Raw genomic sequence first — 25,230 nt, forward strand, 5'->3', positions numbered from 1 at the left:
ACAAATTCCACTAACGAAGGATCATAAATATTCAAAAATATTATTAGCTGGCTTGACAGACTTCGAGACCAGACTTAGCCTTTCGCCCAGGCCATGCGGGCAAGTTAAGCCACGATGGCCTTGGTGAAAGGCTAGACCAGACAAATTTGATAGCCACCGTGTGCAGTGAAGCGGTTTTAAAAGCCGTCTGTGGGTATATTGTTGACAAGTATTCATGGTAACCCTAGCCTTTAGTCAAGTCCCACGTGCCTATACCCGGACCATCCGGACACGTCACGCACCCCGGATGCTGGCACGTAAAAAGACTAGCACGAGCGGCAAAGCCGCTCGTGCTAGTCTTTTTACGTGTCAGCATTTGGAGTGCGTCACGTGTCTGGGTAAGCACGTGGGACTTGACTAAAGGCTATGGTAACCCAGGAGTTTGGCTGAGTCGCTTGTGTGTAGGATCCGTGCATAAACAAAGTTTTTGGAGACAGTAACCCTGCAGTCATAAATTCTGTGTAACGATATGTTAAAGTTTTTTGGGGGAAATGTATAACTTCTACATGCTTTCACGGTTTTTGATGAAACTTTTGATGAAATGCAGTGACCCTTGGGTGGGAAGACCATTCTGTTCTTTTTAAGAACACAAAACAGGGATCGACCGCGGAAAAAGCCGACACATGCGGTCCGTGGACCACTTGTTTACTCTACATATTTTTAAAAAAAAAATATATATATATATATGCATGTACGGGACTACTGAAGGATTGCTATGCGCGCTAGATTTTAAATTGTGGATAAATTCATTCAAGGACGCGCTAATTACCATGTGCAATTACCATATGAAAATACCATATGCAATTACAATTCCAGACAGAACAGGATTCGGAGCAGCGATAAAAAAAATGTAAACAAAAAGCCACCGAATTTCTCAGTTCCGAAAAAAGTTATATTTCTGATACAATCGCACCCAAAGAAAAGATAACTGTGCCTTTCAATGTAATTTTTTATATATATTAAATATATATTTCTCAGATTTTGCTTTTGTGTTAAGTGCATATCATTTCATTGTGTTTTTTCCTTTTTTTCTTTTTTAAGCCTTCGATTTTGTAAAATTCATATTCATGAAAGGCCCTAATGAAAACCAGCTTTTTGCTGTTTGTGTTTACCCTTGATAAATAAAGGAATAAACAAATAAATAAATAAATAAATAAAATAAATTAAAATGACATTGAAAACGACATGAATAACACTGTTAAACATGCGCATCAGTCGTGATGGTTATAGATGCTACACTTATTTGGAAAGCCTGCACTTGGTTCGTTCTCTTCAACAAAATCGATGGGCTTTCTTCTTAACGAATCTTGACCTTTGAGTGGTTCATTCAAAAGAAAAAACAAATATTTTGTAAAATGTAGTTTGGTTGTCTGCAACCCTCGGAAATCACACTTATAATCACCTTGCGAGAACTGAATTGCTGTCGGGCCGTAATTAATTCGAAACTTGTAAAGTATAAGCATCGTGGACCGTTTTTTCGTCGATGTTCGTTCAGAAGCCACATATTTTTTTGCTAGAAATATAGCAATAAAACAAATCTATTTTCACTGTGAAACTTGAATATAGCACGGACAGTATAGGGCCTACATCTTTAAGAAAACGAGCAGTGTTAAATTGCGAGTGCATCCAACCTATTAAACAACTATAAGCTTACGTTTTCATGTTGGACTTGAATTACAGTTATACCCGCAGTGAACTTTGAACAACCGATTCCAATTTATATTTGCAAAAATGACATGGAAACGACATAGAAAATACATAGAATCCATTGAATATTGAGCCGTGTTATGAGAGCTAGATCGACAAAAACCTAGTGTGCATTACTATATATTATATAGGGCCAAAAAAAAAAGTCTCCGGTTTCTGGTATGCGCGCGCGTCGCCGTAGCCATGCGCGTCGGCAAAATGAAAAAGTTTTTTTTCCAATGAAAGATGATGTCTCAAAACCGCCAAACTCACTGGTTTGACTGGAATCCTGCTGCTGCACAATTTTAACGTGTTTTTGGATGGGGTTATGATCGAGAAGGAGCTTTATGTGGCCTCTCTGGACTCTCATATAAGTTGCACTAAGTTTAGTCGGGCACCATTTGCAGTCATCAGCCGACATTTGAGGCAAAAAAATCAGGTTAAAAAAAAAAGAGCCGCGTCGCCGCACCACTTTTTTGGGCAAGCTCCATACCAGAAACCGGAGACTTTTTTTGGGGGGGGGGGGCCTAGTCGTGGTATTAATGGTGGACATAGCTCGTCAAATACGCCGATGCCAAACAAACATGTACACACACACACACACACACACAAAAGAATTATATGCTTTTGACATGGTGCATGACTTCTAATTATTATCACACTGCTTTGAATGGGTATTGTGTGCATGGCAAACTCATCAGTGCATGTATTGTAGGCCCATACACACATTGAAGCCTTGTAATGCACAGCCGGCCGCGCCGCCAGTAGTGGAGTAAAATATAGTTTGATGATGTGTACGCGAACGATATGACTGTTGTGACTTTAATAAGTGAGCTTGTCTTACATACGCAGTGTGGACTTCCGAACAAAAGACGTCCACATAATGTAGGTAGCACCGACGTTGTGTGGACTTGCCCACGTCCACACAGTGTTTCCCCATTTCTGGAAAACAGGTTTAGAGGCATTTTTGGGTTAGGTTTATCTGTAGCAGAATGAAGAGAAACACTAAAGGGAATCATAGAAAAAAAATTGGGTTGAAAGAGTTTTCACAGTTTGAGAAAAATGAGTTTTTTCACTGGTTTTTCTTAACTACACGAAAGCAATGGAAAGTCCACACTAGTCATGTGAAACAAGTATGGGTGTGCATGCAGTGCATGCAAACCCCAATTGAAGCCAATAATAAGCGTCACACAAATTATTTTACAAAAATATGACATTCTTAGAAGCCCTCAGGTTATTTTGACATGGTGGAAAATAGAGGAGGTATCATAATTGTGTACAGTCGTACCCTGATAATTAAGAAGAGCACTGTTACTACAACAATCTGCTTATAACAAGGAAAATGTTAGGCCCCAAGTCTTTGTTGAGTGGTCGGGCACAACCCGACCACTCTTTGGATTTGTTGCGATTAATCTTTCTTTCTTTCTTTTTTCCCCTTTTTTTTTCCGGACAATACTTTTCCGCGGGTTTTCTCTTAAACGGTATATGGTATGAATTTGTAACTTTCAATATATATCGACCCCCATCCGAAGTGGTTCATATTACTCTGACGTCATGATTATGTCATCAGGTGTCAAATTACAAGTGATTTTAACTGAAAAGTGTCCAAATACTTTCACTTATAACTCTTGAACTAAACATTCAATGATGTTTGTATTCTGTAACCATTAATCGATTAAAAAATTTTTGTCGCGTACGTGAACTCGCTTGACCTTTACTTCCGGGTCTACCGGAAGGTCAAATTTAAATGAATTCAAAATGAAGACGTTAGCCTGAAATCAAAACAAAGCAACATTTCTTCCGAACGGTTCATGGTATGATCACAAAACCTTGTGTGAACTTGTACCTTGTTACGAAGATGTTATAATTTTGGTTACGCCATCATGAAGTCATCAGGTATAAATTACAAGCGATTTAAGGGCAAATTTTGACAAAATAGTTTGCGTATATCTTTTGAACTAAATAGAGTATCGTGTTCGTTTTTTCGTGAGGTTGTAGACTATGCCGTGAGGAACATTTCTTGTCCCCAGACACAAAACCGTTTGACCTTTACTTCCGGTGTTACCGGAAGTGCAATAAAAACTGAATATAGCTCAAAAGCGGAAGCATTTTACTACAGACACATATATTATAAAAGTGTTTAGTGAGGAATGCCAGACACAAAAACAGTGTGATTGCGTCATCATCCGGAAGTCAAAGTCGTTTGACCTTTCCTTCCGGGACTGCCGGAAGGTCAAAGTTAGGTGAATTCAAAATATAGAAATTAGCCTCAAATAAAAGGAAAACAAGATTTCTTCCCATAACCGATTGAAATCGCGCCTCACCAGTTTTCCTCACATATCTGAATGCTGAAAATTAATATTTCCACAGCGTGTAGCCACAAACTTTTCTGTCGTAAAGTCAGTGCACAATTTTATTATGCCCATGCAAAAGGAAAAAAAACATAAAAGCCATTTTATGATATGATTAGTACGGGGCTCTGGAAGTGCCATCTGACTTGTTCAGATACTGACTTATTTTATCTCCGGATGACGACAAAATACAGGCAAGATGACGACATCCTGAGATAATTTGTTAGGGGATGACGACATCCTCAAAGTAGGATGACGACATCTCGTCATAATTTAATATGGCATGACGACATCCTGAAAATAGGATGACGACATCTTTAATAAGACAATCTCTTCTGGCATGATGACATCCTGAGATAGTTTATTAGGGGATGACGACATCCTGAAAATAGGATGACGACATCCCGAGATAATTTATTAGGATGTGACGACATCCTGAAAGTAGGATGAGGACATCCTGAGATATCACGAGGTGCATTGAATCCATCTTGGAAACGCACATGACCTCTCATCATCAAATAAATACCATGAATATACAGCGATATGATAAATTTGATACAAGCCGCACGTCCACCTGTGCGTTTTCAAGATGGCTTCAATGCACCTCGTGATAAATTATGTCGTGATGTCGTCATCCTGCTTCCAGTTTAGCGTCATCCCATAACAAATTATCTCAGGATGGCGTCATCCTACTTTCAGGATGTCGTCATGCCATAATAAATTATATCAGGATGGCGTCATCCTATTTTCAGGATGTCGTCATCCCCTAATAAACTATCTCAGGATGTCGTCTTCCTCATTTTAGGATGTCGGCATCCCCTAATAATTTATCTCAGGATGTCGTCATCATATTTTAGGATGTTGTCTACCATAATAAATTATATCAGGATGTCGTCATCCTATTTTCAGGATGTCGTCATCCCCTAATAAACTATCTCAGGATGTCGTCTTCCTCATTTTAGGATGTCGTCATCCCCTAATAATTTATCTCAGGATGTAGTCATCCTACTTTTAGGATGTTGTCTACCATAATAAATTATATCAGGATGTCGTCATCCTATTTTCAGGATGTCGTCATCCCCTAATAAACTTTCTCGGGATGTCGTCATCCTACTTTTAGGATGTTGTCTACCATAATAAACTATATCAGGATGTCGTCATCCCCTAATAATATATCTCGGGATGTCGTCATCCTACTTTTAGGATGTTGTCATGCCATAATAAATGATATCAGGATGTCGTCATCCTATTTTCAGGATGTCGTCGTCCCATAATAAATTATCTCCAGATGTCGTCATCCTACTTTCAGGATGTCGCCATCCCCTAATAAATCATCTCAGGATGTCGTCATCTTGCCTGTATTATGTCGTCATCCTGAGATAAAATAAGTCAGTATCTGAACAAGTCGGATGGCACTTCCAGAGCTCCGTAGATTAGCATATGTTGCATAAACTCCAACGACGTTAGAGGCTCCGGCAAGTCTACCAATAGTCCCAACTGGTTGTATGCTTGAGTAGCCATCCATGCAGCACCAGATGTGCGCTTCCTGATAGGCCTACAAGTCTTGTCGAGGTAAAGCAACAAGTTCAACTGCAGGTTGTGTGATTTTCTTTGTGAAAAACACAGGGTAATGGATGCAGGGTAATGGGAGGGGTATTGTGCAGTTCAATTATGATTTAGTCATTGTAAACACAAGAAAATATGCCAGCCCGACCACTCTGCGTTTGTAACTCAACAAACGCGAACCTCTAGTTGTTCTTTGTTTTCCTTTGTTTTACAATACTGATAATACAAGGTACCTGTTGTAACAAGGTAAGTTTTAAAGTCCCAAGGACCTTGTTCATGATAAAGGTGTTCGACTGTATTTCACTTAGGAAATGTCACAAAGTTCCGTCCCTAAACAGGCTGATATAGTGACTGTTATACCAGGCCCGGATTATCCTGTAAGGTGCCTGGGGCCTACGAAAATTCAGGGACCTACGAAAAATTTGAAAAATTTCTGACCACTTTAACCAATATTTTCTTGTTTACTCTACATATTTAAAAAAAAAATATATATATATATATATATGCATGTACGGGACTACTGAAGGATTGCTATGCGCGCTAGATTTTAAATTGTGGATAAATTCATTCAAGGACGCGCTAATTACCATGTGCAATTACCATATGAAAATACCATATGCAATTACAATTCAAGACAGAACAGGATTCGGAGCAGCGATAAAAAAAATGTAAACAAAAAGCCACCCAATTTCTCAGTTCCGAAAAAAAGTTATATTTCTTATACAATCGCACCCAAAGAAAAGATAACTGTGCCTTTCAATGTAATTTTTTATATATATCAAATATATATTTCTCAGATTTTGCTTTTGTGTTAAGTGCATATCATTTCATTGTGTTTTTTCCTTCTTTTCTTTTTTAAGCCTTCGATTTTGTAAAATTCATATTCATTAGTTTATTTTAATGAAAAGCCCTAATGAAAACCAGCTTTTTGCTGTTTGTGTTTACCCTTGATAAATAAAGGAATAAATAAATAAATAAATAAATAAATAAAATAAATTAAAATGACATTGAAAACGACATGAATAACACTGTTAAACATGCGCATCAGTCGTGATGGTTATAGATGCTACACTTATTTGGAAAGCCTGCACTTGGTTCGTTCTCTTCAACAAAATCGATGGGCTTTCTTCTTAACGAATCTTGACCTTTGAGTGGTTCATTCAAAAGAAAAACAAATATTTTGTAAAATGTAGTTTGGTTGTCTGCAACCCTCGGAAATCACACTTATAATCACCTTGCGAGAACTGAATTGCTGTCGGGCCGTAATTAATTCGAAACTTGTAAAGTATAAGCATCGTGGACCGTTTTTTCGTCGATGTTCGTTCAGAAGCCACATATTTTTTTGCTAGAAATATAGCAATAAAACAAATCTATTTTCACTGTGAAACTTGAATATAGCACGGACAGTATAGGGCCTACATCTTTAAGAAAACGAGCAGTGTTAAATTGCGAGTGCATCCAACCTATTAAACAACTATAAGCTTACGTTTTCATGTTGGACTTGAATTACAGTTATACCCGCAGTGAACTTTGAACAACCGATTCCAATTTATATTTGCAAAAATGACATAGAAACGACATAGAAAATACATAGAATCCATTGAATATTGAGCCGTGTTATGAGAGCTAGATCGACAAAAACCTAGTGTGCATTACTATTATATAGGGCCAAAAAAAAAAAGTCTCCGGTTTCTGGTATGCGCGCGCGTCGCCGTAGCCATGCGCGTCGGCATAATGAAAAAGTTTTTTTTTCAATGAAAGATGATGTCTCAAAACCGCCAAACTCACTGGTTTGACTGGAATCCTGCTGCTGCACAATTTTAACGTGTTTTTGGATGGGGTTATGATCGAGAAGGAGCTTTATGTGGCCTCTCTGGACTCCCATATAATTTGCACTAAGTTTAGTCGGGCACCATTTTGCAGTCATCAGCCGACATTTGAGGCAAAAAAATCAGGTTAAAAAAAAAAGAGCCGCGTCGCCGCACCACTTTTTTGGGCAAGCTCCATACCAGAAACCGGAGACTTTTTTTTTTTGGCCTAGTCGTGGTATTAATGGTGGACATAGCTCGTCAAATACGCCGATGCCAAACAAACATGTACACACACACACAAAAAAGAATTATATGCTTTTGACATGGCAAACTCATCAGTGCATGTATTGTAGGCCTATACACACATTGAAGCCTTGTAATGCACGCCCGGCCGCGCCGCCAGTAGTGGAGTAAAACATACATGTAGTTTGATGATGTGTACGCGAACGACATGACTGTTGTGACTTTAATAAGTGTGCATGCAGTGCATGCAAACCCCCATTGAAGCCAATAATAAGCGTCACACAAATTAGTTTACAAAAATATGACATTCTTAGAAGCCCTCAGGTTATTTTGACATGGTGGAAAATAGAGGAGGTGTCATAATGTGTACAGTCGTACCCTGATAATTAAGAAGAGCACTGTTACTACAACAATCTGCTTATAACAAGGAAAATGTTAGGCCCCAAGTCTTTGTTGAGTGGTCGGGCACAACCCGACCACTCTTTGGATTTGTTGCGATTAATCTTTCTTTCTTTCGTTTTCCCCCTTTTTTTCCTGACAATACTTTTCCGCGGGTTTTCTCTTAAACGGTATATGGTATGAATTTGTAACTTTCAATATATATCGACCCCCATCCGAAGTGGTGCTTATTACTCTGACGTCATGATTATGTCATCAGGTGTCAAATTACAAGTGATTTTAACTGAAAAAGTGACCAAATACTTTCACTTATAACTCTTGAACTAAACATTCAATGATGTTTGTATTCTGTAATAAGATAGACCATTAATCGCTTAAAAATGTTTTTGTTACGTACGTGAACTCGCTTGACCTTTACTTCCGGGTCTACCGGAAGGTCAAATTTAAATGAATTCAAAATGAAGACGTTAGCCTGAAATCAAAACAAAGCAACATTTCTTCCAAACGGTTCACGGTATGATCACAAAACCTTGTGTGAACTTGTACCTTGTTTACGAAGATGTTAAAATTTTGGTTACGCCATCATGAAGTCATCAGGTATCAAATTACAAGCGAATTAAGGGCAAATTTTGACAAAATAGTTTGCGTATATCTTTTGAACTAAATAGAGTATCGTGTTCGTTTTTTCGTGAGGTTGTAGACGATGCCGTGAGGAACATTTCTTGTCCCCAGACACAAAACCGCGTGACCTTTACTTCCGGTGTTACCGGAAGTGCAATAAAAACTGAATATAGCTCAAAAGCGGAAGCATTTTACTACAGACACATATATTATAAAAGTGTTTAATGAGGAATGCCAGACACAAAAACAGTGTGATTGCGTCATCATCCGGAAGTCAAAGTCGTTTGACCTTTCCTTCCGGGGCTGCCGGAAGGTCAAAGTTAGGTGAATTCAAAATATAGAAATTAGCCTCAAATAAAAGGAAAACAAGATTTCTTCCCATAACCGATTGAAATCGCGCCTCACCAGTTTTCCTCACATATCTGAATGCTGAAAATTAATATTTCCACAGCGTGTAGCCACAAACTTTTCTGTCGTAAAGTCAGTGCACAATTTTATTATGCCCATGCAAAAGACAAAAACCCATAAAAGCCATTTTATGATATGATTAGTACGGGGCTCTGGAAGTGCCATCTGACTTGTTCAGATACTGACTTATTTTAACTCCGGATGACGACAAAATACAGGCAAGATGACGACATCCTGAGATAATTTGTTAGGGGATGACGACATCCTCAAAGTAGGATGACGACATCTCGTCATAATTTAATGTGGCATGACGACATCCTGAAAATAGGATGACGACATCTTAAGACAATCTCTTCTGGCATGATGACATCCTGAGATAGTTTATTAGGGGATGACGACATCCTGAAAATAGGATGACGACATCCCGATATAATTTATTAGGATGTGACGACATCCTGAAAGTAGGATGAGGACATCCTGAGATATCACGAGGTGCATTCAATCCATCTTGGAAACGCACATGACCTCTCATCATCAAATAAATACCATGAATATACAGCGATATGATACATTTTATACAAGCCGCACGTCCACCTGTGCGTTTTCAAGATGGCTTCAATGCACCTCGTGATAAATTATGTCGTGATGTCGTCATCCTGCTTCCAGTTTAGCGTCATCCCATAACAAACTATCTAAGGATGTTATCATCCTACTTTCAGGATGTCGTAATGCCATAATAAATTATATCAGGATGGCGTCATCCTATTTTCAGGATGTCATCATCCCCTGATAAACTATCTCAGGATGTCGTCTTCCTCATTTTAGGATGTCGTCATCCCATAATAATTTATCTCGGTATGTCGTCATCCTATTTTAGGATGTTGTCATACCATAATAGATTATATCAGGATATCGTCATCCTATTTTCAGGATGTCGTCGTCCCATAATAAATTATCTCCAGATGTCGTCATCCTTCTTTCAGGATGTCGCCATCCCGTAATGAATCATCTCAGGATGTCGTCATCTTGCCTGTATTATGTCGTCATCCTGAGATAAAACAAGTCAGTATCTGAACAAGTCGGATGGCACTTCCAGAGCTCCGTAGATTAGCATATGTTGCATAAACTCCAACGACGTTAGAGGCTCCGGCAAGTCTACCAATAGTCCCAACTGGTTGTATGCTTGAGTAGCCATCCATGCAGCACCAGATGTGCGCTTCCTGATAGGCCTACAAGTCTTGTCGAGGTAAAGTAACAAGATCAACTGCAGGTTGTGTGATTTTCTTTGTGAAAAACACAGGGTAATGGGTGCAGGGTAATGGGAGGGGTATTGTGCAGTTCAATTATGATTAGGTCACTGTAAACACAAGAAAATATGCCAGCCCGACCACTCTGCGTAGTAACTCAACAAACGCGAACCTCTAGTTGTTCTTTGTTTTCCTTTGTTTTACAATACTGATAATACAAGGTACCTGTTGCAATAAGGTAATTTTTTTTAAGTCCCAAGGACCTCGTTCATGATAAAGGTGTTCGACTGTATTTCACTTAGGAAATGTCACAAAGTTCCGTCCCTAAACAGGCTGATATAATGACTGTTATACACGGCCCGGATTATCCTGCAAGGTGTCTGGGGCCTACGAAAATGCAGGGACCTACGAAAAATTTGAAAAATTTCTGACCACTTTAACCAATATTTTCTTAGCAAAAGATACCTGTGTAATAGGCCCTGTAAATGAGACACACGAGTCCCCCTGCCCCCCCCCCCAAGGTTGACGCCCACGCACTATAAACTATTCACATTTCACAAGATGAAATTGCGTCGGGGTGATGTAAATCAATATAAGTTTTGTCCTTCACCGACGTATAAACACTGTATACTCAGTGTATTACCTTCCGAGTGAGAGTGATCACCCCGACTCAATTTCATCTTGTGAATAGTTTAATTGCGGTACCCGCTGCTACGTGTATCAGATTTGAACCAGCCAACTGATCCCGTAAGCGCGGTGGTCGAGTGGTAAGACGTCTGCACTAGAAATCAGGAATTCGTGGGTTCGAGTCCCACCCGAGTGATTTTTCCAACTCTCACTTGGGAGGTAACACACTGAGTAAACGGCAAAACCTATATAATATTGATTTACATCGCCCCGACGTGAGTAAGGCAATGTTATAACATCTGCATGTGATTTTAAGTGTTATTCTGGGTGATTTGACAGATTTTTGTTAAATCTGACTGAGTTTTGAAGTGCATCTAGCAGAATTTTGCCATGCCCTTACGGTCACCCTGTTATGAACAGTATAATAGTTCAACTTTGAATAGAGGAGCAAGTACTAATCAAGTATTTTACAATGGAGCCGTATGGCAAGTAATCGATATCTTGCACGTGCCCATAGCTACATTTTCAATGCAAGACTGTTTTGATCAGCACAAATGTTGTTTTATTATTTACTTAGAAGATAAAATATATATTCTTTATGTGTGTCCTTATATTGCTATTCTATTTGGCATCTGATTAATTTATTCTTACTTGAAAGCTATTAATTTGTTATGACGATTCATTTATTGTATGAAGTAATTCAAATGTTTTGTTATATTTGTATTTTATTGTAAATCATTCACAATTCAGCCTTATGGGCTGCTACGAATGGATAATAAAACCCTTGAAATGAATTGAAATTGAATTGATATGGCGGGCGGTCCTCACAGGGCGAAATATAATCTCAGCATGTTCACGGCGTGCGTCTAGCCTGCAGCTGCATGTTTTCATGTACAGTTCGGCCGTCCTGTCTAGAACACTGTCGATCTCGGACACTTGCCAGCTGATATAAATTTCTTACTTAGGTTCTCACATTCGGCACACTGCATGATATCCAAGTCCGATCATAAATATCATTAACACAGGCCGCCCCTAACCGAGGTCTCTGGGGCGATACACGGGATTTGGGATTTGGGAATTTTCCCAAACCACATTGTAACAAAACAAAAACAACCCAACAAAACAAAATAAACCCCGAAATTCGATTCTTCAAATTACCACAACCGAACAAGGAATCAAGAAATAAAAGCCTTTTGAATAATCAAGAGTTTCAGAATTACGTTTTGGCTAATGACATGGAAATCTACCGAACACTGAACCCCCCCCCCAACACTTGTTGATGGATTACACACATTTTCTCAAAGAAAGAACTACAACTGTGCAATAGTTTGAAAAAAAAAGGTTTTCTTTTTTTATTGACAACCCTTCTTTCCCAAAAAGTATCAGCTAAATGTCATAGGCCTAATAAAACCAATTTAAAAACAATATTAATACAAGGTAGTAAAGCATTGTTAGTTTGACTAAAATGAAAGTAATATTTCGACGTAAGATATTGTATTAATTTTTTAAAAAGCTACCATGTTTTGGGTAAAAATATAACCTCTACTTATACCGCAAAATATAAACACGAAAAAAAGTGTTAAAGCCCATTTTTAAGTCCAATAGTTTTTGTGCAAAATATATGTAAATATATCTATATTAAAAATATAGTGTATAGCGATTCAAGCAAAAAAAAAAAAAAACCCATGTAACAGCTGCTGCGAAAAGTCAATTTTTTCCTGGACTTGAAGAGAAAAATAACACACTGACATAATACGAAATATCCACCACCAGCATTCAAGCCTCAATGTTGAAAAAGATAATACTGCAGCTCATCAGCGAGAAAAAATATACTTGATTGTTCTCAAAATAAAGCCACACTTTTGGCTTTCTTATAGATTAACAGAGGTTATCTGAAATATTCAAAAACAAAATAATAGCAAAAACAGGTTAAGATTTCGTTAGTTTTCCACCTCCGAGTCCAAATCAGTTTTAACTGACCAAAATACCAAATTACAAACAAAACGAAACAATTAAGACCCCGACGCAAACAAATTACTATACATGATATTGTAAACCTATGCATACTGTGTGGCTAAACAACAGTACTACTTGAATGCACTTTACAAAACATAATAAACCTTTCACCTTTTACCTAGCTACCACATGTCGTCAAGCTATGTCCATGACTTTACCAGACCTTTTAAAATGGTAACTGGAAAGCCACCACACGTCGAGGCATTGACATATGTTCTACTCAATAAATTTTAAGTGTATACATGTCTAACTACTGAGTTGATAGGCTGCATTGGATAGCGGGCCAGATAAAAATATTTATCTGGAAGTGGAAAATGGAATAGCGCAAAATATATACAAAAAAAAATTCAATCATTTTTGAGCTGACTTTACTGTTGATCAGGAATTAAAAATCTATCTACAGGCAAACGTAAATTCCACTACAACCATGCAGCAACTATTTTCCCAACTATAAAGTGCAATCTCTAAGATTAAAAATGAAGTACATTTAAAAAGATATCTGCAGATACACCGTGTAAAGTGCACATTTTCAAGTGCATGTAATGATTATGAGAAGAGCCAACTCTAGTTCTTTATCGGAACTATTTTTATTAAGTGCTATAGTCACTACTCTCACGGCATATCTTACAAACGTCTACCAAGTTGTATTCTTCACAAGAAAACCTCGGTACTGAGTAATTTTGTCAATACCAAATTTAAAATTCCTACCATTCTTGTATCTGGCATTTAGTCATTTAGAAGGAGTGTGTTTAAACACAGTTTTTTTAAACACCGGCACTTTACCTAAAACATGATTGAATGTATAAACTAAAAGAAGGAATGGTCCCAAAATAAACTATTTTATCTCTTCTTTTAAGGCATGTTTTTTCATTACTGGATTTCTCTTTTTATTGGGCTTTTTCTTGAACCGAAATAGAATAGCTCTGTGACTCAGAGAGGGCTTGAATATAGGTAGAAAGTAGGCAAAATATGCACTGCCGTATTGAACACAATAAGCACCATTGTGAAGTGATAGGTGACTGAAGATTTCAAGCGGAGGACGGGCGCTTCAGACGGGGGAGGTCTCCCCGGGGCTTTCTTTCACCTCGTCGGTGGGGATCGGCTTGTAGGTCTCACCCTGGTCCTTGTTCTCGTCAGCAGGCGGGCCTCGCGGTATCTGGAACAATGTCCTTAATCCCAAAACTTGACCCTCTGTTTGGAAGAGAAATATGGTGAGGAGGAAAACATTCATGGTTAAAATTCTAATGGAACTCAACCTTGAACAGACTGTATAACTCTGAAACAGGGTATCGCTGGAACGTAACAGAAAAGTGAAAGAAAGTGTACATTGACTAGACAAGTTTATGTATTCACAAGACGATGAAAATAGAATGTGAATGCATTGAATGTACTTTATATTTTGAATTTCTTCAACTGAGTAACAACTTGTTCTATTTACGGAGTATAAGGGAACGGTAGAATTTCTTGTGCCTAAAAATAGCTTATTTCGAGCCAAAAGACACCAAAATATTCTATATGTACACGGAAATATTTCTTTTAATAAGACATCACTTACTGTCAAACTTCTCCCCTCCCTTAACAGTTTATATAGCAGGGCGAGGTTCAATATTAAATGTACACACATTTTGTTTAAACTACCACGCCCCTTACCGCCAAACTCCTCCCATTTTGGACCGTTTCTATAGTAGGGCCTTGTTCAATCTACACACAGTTTGCTTTAAATATCACGGTACTTACTGCCAAACTCCTCCCCTTCCTGAACCGTTTCTGGCAGGGCGTGGTTCAAGGTCTCCGGTAGAAGCAGAGCCAGGAACCCCGCGAGCAGGGAACATCCGCCAAAGACGACGAGTGGAATAGGCTCCCAGTACTTACCGAGGATGAGAATGACTGGGGCTATGACCCCACTGAGACGAGCCGACATGGAAGACATCCCCATCCCCATGCTCCTGGGGGAAAAAATGGAACGCCATATGGACAGCGACAGTTAGCTGAAAAAATATTTAAGACAAAACTGCACTGCATCTGGCTTTCTTATTGCACCCATTTCATAAAATCGAATTTAGCATTCACGCAAACTGTCATGTTTTCGATGCGAGGTACCAAAAAATTCGTGTTCATGCATGAGTCACGTGATTGTGCCATGTAATTTCTGGAAGGCGAAGTGTTCTTGAGTAAAAAAAAAAATCAGGTTTTTGACCCCAGTGACCCCATGATGACCTTTGACCTCAGTTTGGTGATGTGACATGTTGGGCTGGGCCACTGATACTTTTGACAAAGTTTGGTTGAAATCGGTCAAAATATGTAGGAGCAATATGGACAATGTCGACGTTTGTTACTAACTAACTAACCAACGGACTGAGAGACATGATGATTTGTTGAGATGCTATCTCGCAGCTAATAATAGTACAAAACAAACCAACAAATGAACAACAGACTAAACTAACAACCCAACAGAATTGATTGGCTGATGCAATCTTACCTTACGGGCGTGGGGTACAACTCAACGGAGTATATGTAAATGATGTTGAAGGACCCAGAAATGGCGAATTTGCCGACCATAGCAACGGTTGCCCTGGCAGCTCCAGGCTCTGCATAACAATGACGATAATACGAGCAGCTTACATTCATGTTACCCAACGCTTCTTAATTCCCTGAGGCAGACCTATAGTGTTGGTTGAGGTCGGGTTAGAATTAGCGTGCATTGAAATCGTGAATAATCTGGAAGGGCGCGTGCGTGTTTTAAGAAGAAACCCCAATGTTGGAGAGACTGTGATCCAGATTATGGCAAACATTGTGTTGTAATATCTGTTGAACAGACATTTCAAAAGTGTTTTGGTCCTCACTTTTTTAATAGCTTAGGAATCGGGTTATACATTTCGCTTTGTTTCCATCTTTCCAGTCGTTTTTGGTAAAAAAAAAAGGATTTTATTTTTAAAATAAATGTAAATTGGCATAGGCCTATAAGCTTTCTCAATAAAAGTGTCATTGCAATTTTCATTTTGGAAAACTCCACAGGAAAACAGTAGTAAATTCCGAGCCTCGGTGTTCGTGCCTAATACTGGAATTTGTTTAAAGGAACTTTTACAATGGATCCCCTCTTAACGGTTCGACTCAAAAAGTTGAAAAGAAAATGTCGTTTTCTAACTCATCAATGCGCACTGTTTGATTGACATACAAGAACGGTCCACTATAATCAACGTACCGATGAAGATGGTTATAAGACAAGCTACGCCCCCAACGAAGAGGTACAGGAAGAGTGGGAGGCGACGGCCAAATTTCTGAATGGCCAACCAGCTGCTGAGGTAACCAGGCAACTCAACTGCCCCTGACACGAAGGCAGCCACATAGTCATCCACACCTAGGGCCGAGGTACTCAGGGACAGACCGTAGTACACCAGGCTATTCACAAACCTGCAACCAATGAAATGAAGCACACCAAATCAACAGGACTAATTTTGGGCAAAGGTACTCAGTGATCAAACGTTCACACACACAAAACTCAATTACAGTTATGTTGCTTATTTTTTTGCGTCAGGCATAACTTGATGACCATGACGTTGACCCCTGCATGACGAGCCCACACGGTCACACGCTAAAAATAAAAAAAAATAAAGAACAATCACTAAAGGCAACAATTTCGATGTCACTGATTGGTTTTCAGTTTATGTCGAGATGCTGTTAATGTTCAAACTCCCTACTGAAGACCGATAACATTTCAGGGTAGTGGTAGACAAGGTGATAGCCTTCTATCTACATCTCGTCACAGAAACGTCACATGACGTCACTTTATGTCCCATTGCTTGCTAAAGGTTCATTCAATAGCAAGCCACGCCTCCCCCATAGTCAAGAACGTTCACAGGAAACTTAGTTTTGAGGGCCAGCGGGGAACGGGTGTTTTACGCTTGAGTTTTTATAGGATATGAATGGTTGGCATGCATTTTAACGGAAAACTTTTTGAAACACAGAAGACTTGCAGAATCAATATTAAGACATTTTAGCGCAAATGCCCAGAAGTTTACACGCTCTGGCAAAATGGGGATAGGTCTTGATCTAAGTCTTGAATTAGGTCTTGATCTTATCGGAGACAAACTGTCCGATCAATTCCGCTCTTCGTACTTTGACGTAATGGTGAGGTAGTGCACTTGTGGGGTGGGGAATGCATGGCTCATTTTGAGTCACAGGATGTGGACACCTACGCCGCATGGTAATGTTGTGATAGATTGGATCAACAAGCCCGGGTTAGACTCAAATGCATAACCATGTCTCACCAGTTAAAGAAAATGTTGAGGGTCTTCTTTCGCATGTTGGGGGTCCGGAAAAGGTCGATCTGGGTGGGTTGACGAGTTAGAACATTCTACAGAATAAAACAAAAACGAGATGGTTTCAAAATAATTTGAAGAGACGGTGTCAATGTAAAGAATGTTTACTTTAATGTAAGGAATATTTTATGTAATGAATTGAATAAGTTTTCCACGCAGTGGCGTAACTAGGGTTAAAAATCTGAGGGGGAGGGGGCGGCACACATTTTCAAGGAGGCACAAATTGACATGAAGGCAAGTGATATGTACTTGTGCTAAATTCAAGATTTCGTCAAAATTGAAACATTAAGCAAAACTGTATTATTTTTGCAAACGATAGCATGTAGAGCAGGATTTTGCACTTTTCTCATTTCCCATGTCTTTCTTCTTGCAAGCTTGGGTAAAAAACCTCCATTTTTCGTCAAAAAGGTTTACCTTTTGTATTTCTTGAGGCGCCTCCTCTTCCTCTCTGAACATATTTTCCGGGGGCTGCACGCCGTTTGACTTGGCTATTCGACGGATGACTTTCTCCGCTTGCTTGTACTTCTTCTTTGCTATCAGCCAACGCGGGGATTCCGGAATCACGCTGATAAAACCAACACACGATGGAGATTGAAAAAAAATGCACATTGTTGATTTTTTTCTTTTCCTTTTTCAATTGGAACTTTTCTTTTTTGTATGTGAACGACTTCAGGGACTGCGATGGATCTCGTATCATGGTTGTCGTTTTTATTAAAGGGACGTGAAGGTAAATGTATTGACGTTAGAAAAAAAGATAAAAACAAATAATAATGGTTTATGAAAGATGCTATACACCGGTGTTGGACAGCCAACGAGTGGGGACACAAAGCCAAAATAACAGTAAAGGGGCACCTATGTCACATCGTATATGTTTAGCGAAGTTCTAGGCCTATGTGCTTGCTATAATAAGCGATGGAGCCTGTTATGGGAATAAATAAATGGAATAGTTATAAACAAACGAATCTGAATTCAAAATAAAAACAAAAATGCTGGGACGTTGAAATTCCAAACAAGGAACTCAAACATTTCGCTTCATCAAATTCAAAGACAGCCTCACTTTTGTTATTCCACACATCAACTCCAAGTTGATAAGATCAACAAAAAAAAAATAATAATAATAAAATAAAAATCCCCATGGAATTTTCCAGTGACGGGCATAACTCCTTTGTGTTTGATCCTTACAAATAATGAACGCAAACTAAGTCTCTGCCCACAAAAGAAGTGCAGACTTTGAGCTTAAAGGTTCATCATCATCAAATGAAGAGTATCTTTACTCATAATTATCATAATTCTGAAGACTATACGTTTTAGAGAAAACAAAAATTAAAGTTTGCTTTTAAGTCCACTCACAAGAGAAGGAGGAAAAACAGAAACCATGGCAACGAGATAGCCAATTGAAGATGGCGCCATTCCCGCAGTAGATACGCTATGACGGCCAGGAGGGCATAGCCGACGGAGAAGAAAACGGCGAGAAGGGTGCCCACAAAGGAGCGATAGGCAGGGCCGACAATCTCCGACACTGTGGTCAAAACAGAAACACATAACTGTAAACAAAGTAAATGTTGACGCATTTGTCCATAGAAAATTATACTTTTTTCGATAACAACTTTATTATCAGGGAAAAACGACAAATATTATGTTACTTAAATGGCAGAAACGGGAAAGAAGAAAAATCATGCAATCTCGTTGACATATAAATCTCGCAATCTCGTTCACACAAAACGGTAGCCCTGTTTGGTGCGAGCTAGGTTGAACAAACACATACCTAACACAAACCCTATCAAGTAGACGCCAAAATTAGCTCCAGCGATGATAAAGCGAAGTGCAGTGTAAGCTGCGAAACTCGGCACAAAGCTGGTGACGGTGCAAATCACAGAGGCAAGGATGAGACTGATGAAAAACGTCAACTTACGACCACACCTATAACCACCGCAAAAAAGGGAAAGAAATGTCGACGAAATTGAGTACGCAAACACTTACAAACGGTGGAGGAAACAAACATGCTTATTGAAATCGAAGTAGCAAAACTGTAAGCAGCACAGTAATACATTTTGCTCGGAGCAAACAAAAGAGTGGTTCGTGGCTACACTGTACAAAAACCAACCGGTTTTTCCCCATAAAGATATGAGGAATACTGGTGAGGTAAGAGCCATTTTACCTGTTCACACATAGTTAAGTACCCCAGCAGAATTTCGGTAATGTTTTCTCATTTAACTGATCTTTATGTGGCCTTGTGGACAAGATACTAAATAAGCATAAGCTGAAACTGCAATGCACATTTATATACGCGTTTCTAGAGACTAGTTGGATTGTTGTGTTTTTTCAGTCCTCGTTTAGCCACTTCATGTACATGTCATTTTGCTTTCAAAGATATTGCGGGGAAAAACTTTCAAATGAAAAGTTAGCTGGCCGAAGAGGGCCAGCCTGGTGCCCAGGCTTGTACCTATCAAACTGACTGACTGTCCCTTGTCTTGTGACTTGGACTTAGACTGGTGAAGAGATGTGGGCAGTGCAGTCGTATAGGATTACCCCGTGCTGCCAATCAACCTGGCCCATTGTGTAGACCAGATAGGCCTACACATGGAAAAACATCCAGTGAAGAGCTGAATTAATTTACTAGCTGTCTTCTTCCTGACGTCTCCTCTATATAGGCCTAGTCTCAATTTACTAGAAGGGACCCACATTGAAAACCTGTACGATCTGAGGTGTTGTCGTCAACTTCCTTATTATTTCCGCATTTTTAAAAAAAAGTGTTGCTCCAAATAATGTTTCAGGGCTTACTTCGAATTTTGTCTTTAAAAACTGTAACTTTATTACAGAAGAAAAATCACAAAAGAGATTTTGCCACATGGCGCTACCGCAACAACTTACCTTGTTGTAACTTTATTATTATTAATATTTTTTTAGAGTGCATTATTCATATCATTGGCAAACAGGGCAATATATTACAAATTAATTTATGTTTTTAGTAATTATTACAAATCTACTAATGACTTTGTCATTACCAATCCGCAACTGCTCCCCAGATGAACGAGCCAGTCAACAGTCCCGCGAAGAACACGGACTGGGCCAGCCCAGGCAGTTCTTTTTTGTAACACACCAGATTAAACTGTACAAAATAAAATTACAAACGAGAGGAATATACAAAATGTTATTATGAATTTCGTATAAGTATATATTTTTTTAATAAAAATAAAAACGGCTGCTATACTCTCTACATCTCCCTTTTCATTTTATACTATTCGTGCAAAGAATTAAATAAGTTCTGCCTATCGAAGCATGTGAAATAAGGAGTTGGGTATACATGTATATAGACTTTAATACGTGGAGGACCAAGACCGCCAAAATCCTTCACTCGCTAAGCTTTCAATACATGACATATACTGAAGTACTGGTGAATATTGATGGACTTTGTACGCAGTCATGGCTTATAAAGTCAACAGAAGTATAGCTCAGTGCTGGACAAAATCAATCAGATTTCCCCCAGCACTGCTTCAGGTCTCCCTGCCCAAATCCGTCATACTCCGTCAAAGTTATGTCAAACCAGGCCGACAGGACCATGTCCCCCAAAATTCACCAAAATCGGTGCGGGGGGGGGGGGGCGAAATTTTATTTCTCAAACGACATCCGCATGTGGTGTACGCTATGACGTTTAGAACTTGACTTCTCATGAGAAAAAATATAAATCAGAAAATCCTCCAAAGCCTCGGATTAGAAAAGAAAAGAAATCGGGTGAAACTATAATGCGAACCTAAACCGCGAGGATCCCTCGCAGTACAAAATCACGACTCTATAATATAGTAACTGAGCTATCGCACTGCAGCCCGAGGGGGGGGGGGGGGTGATGGATATTGATGGCGTTGGTAATGTTAGGGTTAATATGTACTGATGACATCACACTTTGTTGTCTTGTACGCTTTTCTATGAGGCTACGAAACCGTCATCCCCACCAGGCTCCCATAAGAAAACACACGTGTAAAAAAAGTGTGACGTCATCAGTACTGAGGCTTATTAAGTTTTCATTCATCATTCGTCGATGTTTGTTTCTTTCCATTTGTCACTTATAATAAGCCGAGTATCACGACTTAAGCTTGACGCCATCATTCTATATTGGGGACGCTGTTCAATTGACACTATCGGACAATAGCACTCTGCGTTGCGGAGATCTGGCCTACGAACCACCATGTTGGCGACAGGTCAACAACTTTGCTGACCAAAAAAAACACCACCGATTCCAACAGCCCACTTCTACCAACGCCCGTGCCGTTGTCCTGACAATGTCAAGGTACTTCCGCTTTGAAGAGCAACCCAATAGTAACATGGCTGCCGCCCCCCCCCCCCCACGCGTCCCCATAAGTTCATTGTCCGACCCGACCCCCCCCCCCCCCCCCCCCCCCCCCCTCCGACCCCTTTCGATTATGCGGATGACCGGGGAAAAATTCCTGGCTACGTTCCATCCAGCACGGGGTGCAGTTTGTCGGGAAATTTCGAATGAACGGTAATCAATCCCCTGGCCTGACCTTGCCATGTGTGTCTGCTGGATCCTGGAGGAATTTGTATTCATCCGGGGTTGGATGATTTAATGGCTTGTACCATATGCCTTTGTGTCTAAAATAAACGCGTTCATGCAAAGACGGTTATATATTGCAAGTTAGTGCTTTTATTACACAGTTATTGTATTCCACGCCTGTTCATCAAGATACGTTTTATCAATTACATGTATGCAGTGGCGTCACCAGACTTTTCAGTCTGGGGGGGGGGGGGGGGGCACAGGGGGGGGGCACCAGCATTTGATGGGGGGGGGGGCACTTAGGTGGATACGGATCGCCGTCCTGGGGGAGGGGTCTAAGGGGAGGGGGTGCCCCCCTTCCCTTTTGGAAATTTTCGCATACGGAGGATGGGCTAGATGCAAAATGGTGCCACATTTGATGCTAAATTCGATCTGAAGATATCTCCAGAAATTGCTATTTTTGAGGTAATGATTTTAACAACGCGCAGAATTTTGCAGAGGATAGGGGAGGGGGGCACCAGCATTTGATGGGGGGGGGGGGGCAACTAGGTTTTCCAGGGGGGGGGGGGCACGTGGCCCCCCTGGCCCCCCCTTGGCGACGCCACTGCATGTATATAGCAAACACATAATTGGGGAGAGAAAAAAAACACAGAATGGCATTTAGACTGATAATTAATGAGAGCGCCATAGGATTGTGTATTATCGTCACCCTACACCAGGAACGGCAGGACATGCAATGCGAATACCATGCAAGAAGGCTTAATGATAGAATGAAATTCAGGGAATGTGATTGCTTCTTACATCTTGTATGATGGTTGTGTGGTACTGCGAGCGATCGTACGCCCATCCTCCATCACAAGACGTCGTCTCGTTGTTGGAGGCATCTCTCTCCAAGGTACCATTCAATTCTCCAGGGTCCCCGCCCCACAACGCCGCCACGTACCGCTTGCACTTGGAGTACACGACCTCCCCTTCCTCTACCTTGAAGGGGATGGCCTGTTCCTTCTGCAGGTCCCAACACGACGCTTCGGTCTTGGGGTCCGTCTCCTCAGTGCAATTCAGGGAATGCTCGGCCGGTACGGCGCACCAGTGATCGGTCTCGGCAGCCAGGAAAACCTGGGCGATGGCGTGCCAAGCGCACGGTATAGCGACTAGGCTAACCAGAATGCAAAAGACTTTCTGAAACTTGCCGAATGCACCGATGTGCACAAGTATGTTATCGAACTGCATGTCGACTTGGAAAAAAAGTGGTGTCCTCTGAGAAACTGGAAGACTGTATAGAATCGTTGATCGTTGTATCCTAATAAGCCAGCTTAAAGTCACTCCCAGCTGGGTGTGACGAATGCGACGAGCTCAGTTTGGCATAATTTCCACCACGCAGTGTACAGCTATCACTTACTGTATGTACATGTACATGTACATGTATATATGTACACATGTACAGCGTGATCAACCGTGCGTATAAGGCTCAATACTACAAGGTGAAGCACCACGGGCTAGTTGTTGAAGTGGGTACAAAAAAACATGGAGCTGTTCACCCACGGCCACTTTTGTCCCCTATTGTTGGGACTAACTTTTCTTGGCACTTCCAATCAACAATACACGGTAGGCCGCTTACGAACCCAACTCAATAGGGCCCAAAAGTTCAACCTTCATAATGTGGCACGTTTCCGGAACCAAGGCTGGAATAGGAAACGTGTGTCAACTACCGGGATTCTCGCAATAACACAAATTAACTATATCTTTTTATATTTACAAATTACTTACACGGATTTATTTAACAAATTTACAGGACATCCAGCTTGTACAATCAGGACCTGCAAGGAGGAATCTTCGTTATCAAATCATATTAACAAGTCAGCTTAAAACCACCTCAAAATATTAATTTGACTGAATATTATCGCCGGTTTAAAAAATCAATGTTTCAAATATCTAGCAATCCTTTTTCCTTTCTTTACATTTAATATAACTGGCAGCTTCCAAATTCCAATTCAATATATCTACAATTCAATATCTATAAGATCACTATGGCATCCAATATTTCACATAGGGCCCTACCTAGCAATAAATCCACATTGCATATAATTAACAATCTGTTGACTGTCTTAAATCATCAGTATCCAATGACTGAGGTCAAGATCTATATCAATATCCAATTTAACGATTCAACCAAAGATCCCACATAGTAGGCCAACAGCACTTTTAATATGGAAATTAGGATTGGGTTGGGGTGGCAACAATCCCCCAGGGTTTTAAAGACCCGAAATACCCCGGTCCTGATATAGGCCTATAAGGTTTGTTCACGAAATTTGCCGAGGACATGAGTCAGGTTTTTATAAACTTTATTGTTTTCTCGGGTATAGTTCCAAGCCCTCAGTTGTGTAAAGAGTTACATGTGTTCCCAATTTCTGTGTCATTTGCTTCCGATACCTCAGAAACAACATTTCAAAAAGTAGGCCTATTGCAAAGACACTCGACTATTCCTCACCTAATTATAATATCCAAGATTTTGGATAATTGATATGTAAATGTTCAAGGCGTGGGAGCAGGTTGTGGTAGCGTACTGCTCAATGCCATGGGGACGAGATTGTGCTCGTTGCTATGTTTTTTTAAAAATCCGGCCATTAATGAAATTTCGATGGGACCATTCCCATCCTGAGTCTTCCTCGATTCCACTGGCAATCATTCAACACACCGTAGGTTGAACTGTTGCAACCAAATCCTTTCAGATAAAATCCACAACATATCATTCAGGCTAGCCATTCCAGCTGGATATTACTATAATAACATTGCACTTGACATAATACATGTCAAACGCCAGCTGCAAATATCATCCATTGGGAAAATAGACAAACATGCAGTCGCCTCGAGTTCGTCGTTCGCTAATCTACAAACGCCAACTTAATATGCGTCAGACTGCGAGATAAAATATACCAATTTCCCTCATAACTTGATGAGCCCTAACTTGAAATCTCCTCTTGTCTTGATATAAAATACATGCAATCAGTACCGAGTTACTTATACCAATGTCGCTGGCATAATGCAACATGTCATGCATTATTCGAATCAACAAGGTTTGGTAAAAATTAGCTGACAAACTCAAGGTATTATTGTGCGCGATTTTATCATTTAGCTCTGCTCGACTATGTGTTGGCCTCCCTACCCAGCCTGTTTTTTTTTGCTGGTATGGTCCCATCAGGGGCGGAAAAAATAACACGGGTCCCGTGAAACATGTAACAAAAGCTCACACTCACGTCAAATCACACAGGAATATCAACATATGACTAAGGCACATTGTCGAACATTATGAGACAGGTGAAATAATGACAAAATACAAATCCAAAAATTATAGGTTCGATTCTTTATTCATTTTCTGCCTTCAACCTC

At 40.0% G+C, this 25,230-nt stretch overlaps 1 protein-coding gene across 1 annotated transcript; it reads right to left on the minus strand.

Annotated features, from left to right (window-relative positions):
• Positions 1-12,331: 12,331 nt before the first annotated feature.
• LOC119729757 (organic cation transporter protein-like) lies at positions 12,332-23,258 on the minus strand. Its single transcript, XM_038202486.1, has 10 exons — positions 22,645-23,258; positions 20,339-20,442; positions 19,099-19,253; positions 18,684-18,852; positions 17,748-17,898; positions 17,283-17,368; positions 16,217-16,425; positions 15,494-15,602; positions 14,752-14,960; positions 12,332-14,205 (listed from the first exon to the last, which is right to left on the minus strand). Exons 1-10 carry the CDS (start codon positions 23,071-23,073, stop codon positions 14,063-14,065), a joined length of 1,764 nt encoding a protein of 587 aa, XP_038058414.1. The 5' UTR covers positions 23,074-23,258; the 3' UTR covers positions 12,332-14,062.
• Between the last annotated feature and the right edge of the window lie 1,972 nt (positions 23,259-25,230).

The sequence above is a fragment of the Patiria miniata genome, unplaced genomic scaffold (genome assembly GCF_015706575.1).
Source record: "Patiria miniata isolate m_02_andy unplaced genomic scaffold, ASM1570657v1 HiC_scaffold_21, whole genome shotgun sequence".
Taxonomy (NCBI): Eukaryota; Metazoa; Echinodermata; class Asteroidea; order Valvatida; family Asterinidae; genus Patiria; species Patiria miniata.

Coding starts and splice junctions, on each gene's coding strand:
- LOC119729757 (XM_038202486.1), bottom strand. CDS start 23,073: ATGCAGTTCGATAACATACTTGTGCACATCGGTGCATTCGGCAAGTTT. Junction 20,443..22,644: donor ACACAACCATCATACAAGAT/GTAAGAAGCAAT, acceptor TATTTTGTACAG/TTTAATCTGGTGTGTTACAA. Junction 17,369..17,747: donor CGCCTCAAGAAATACAAAAG/GTAAACCTTTTT, acceptor TTTATTCTGTAG/AATGTTCTAACTCGTCAACC.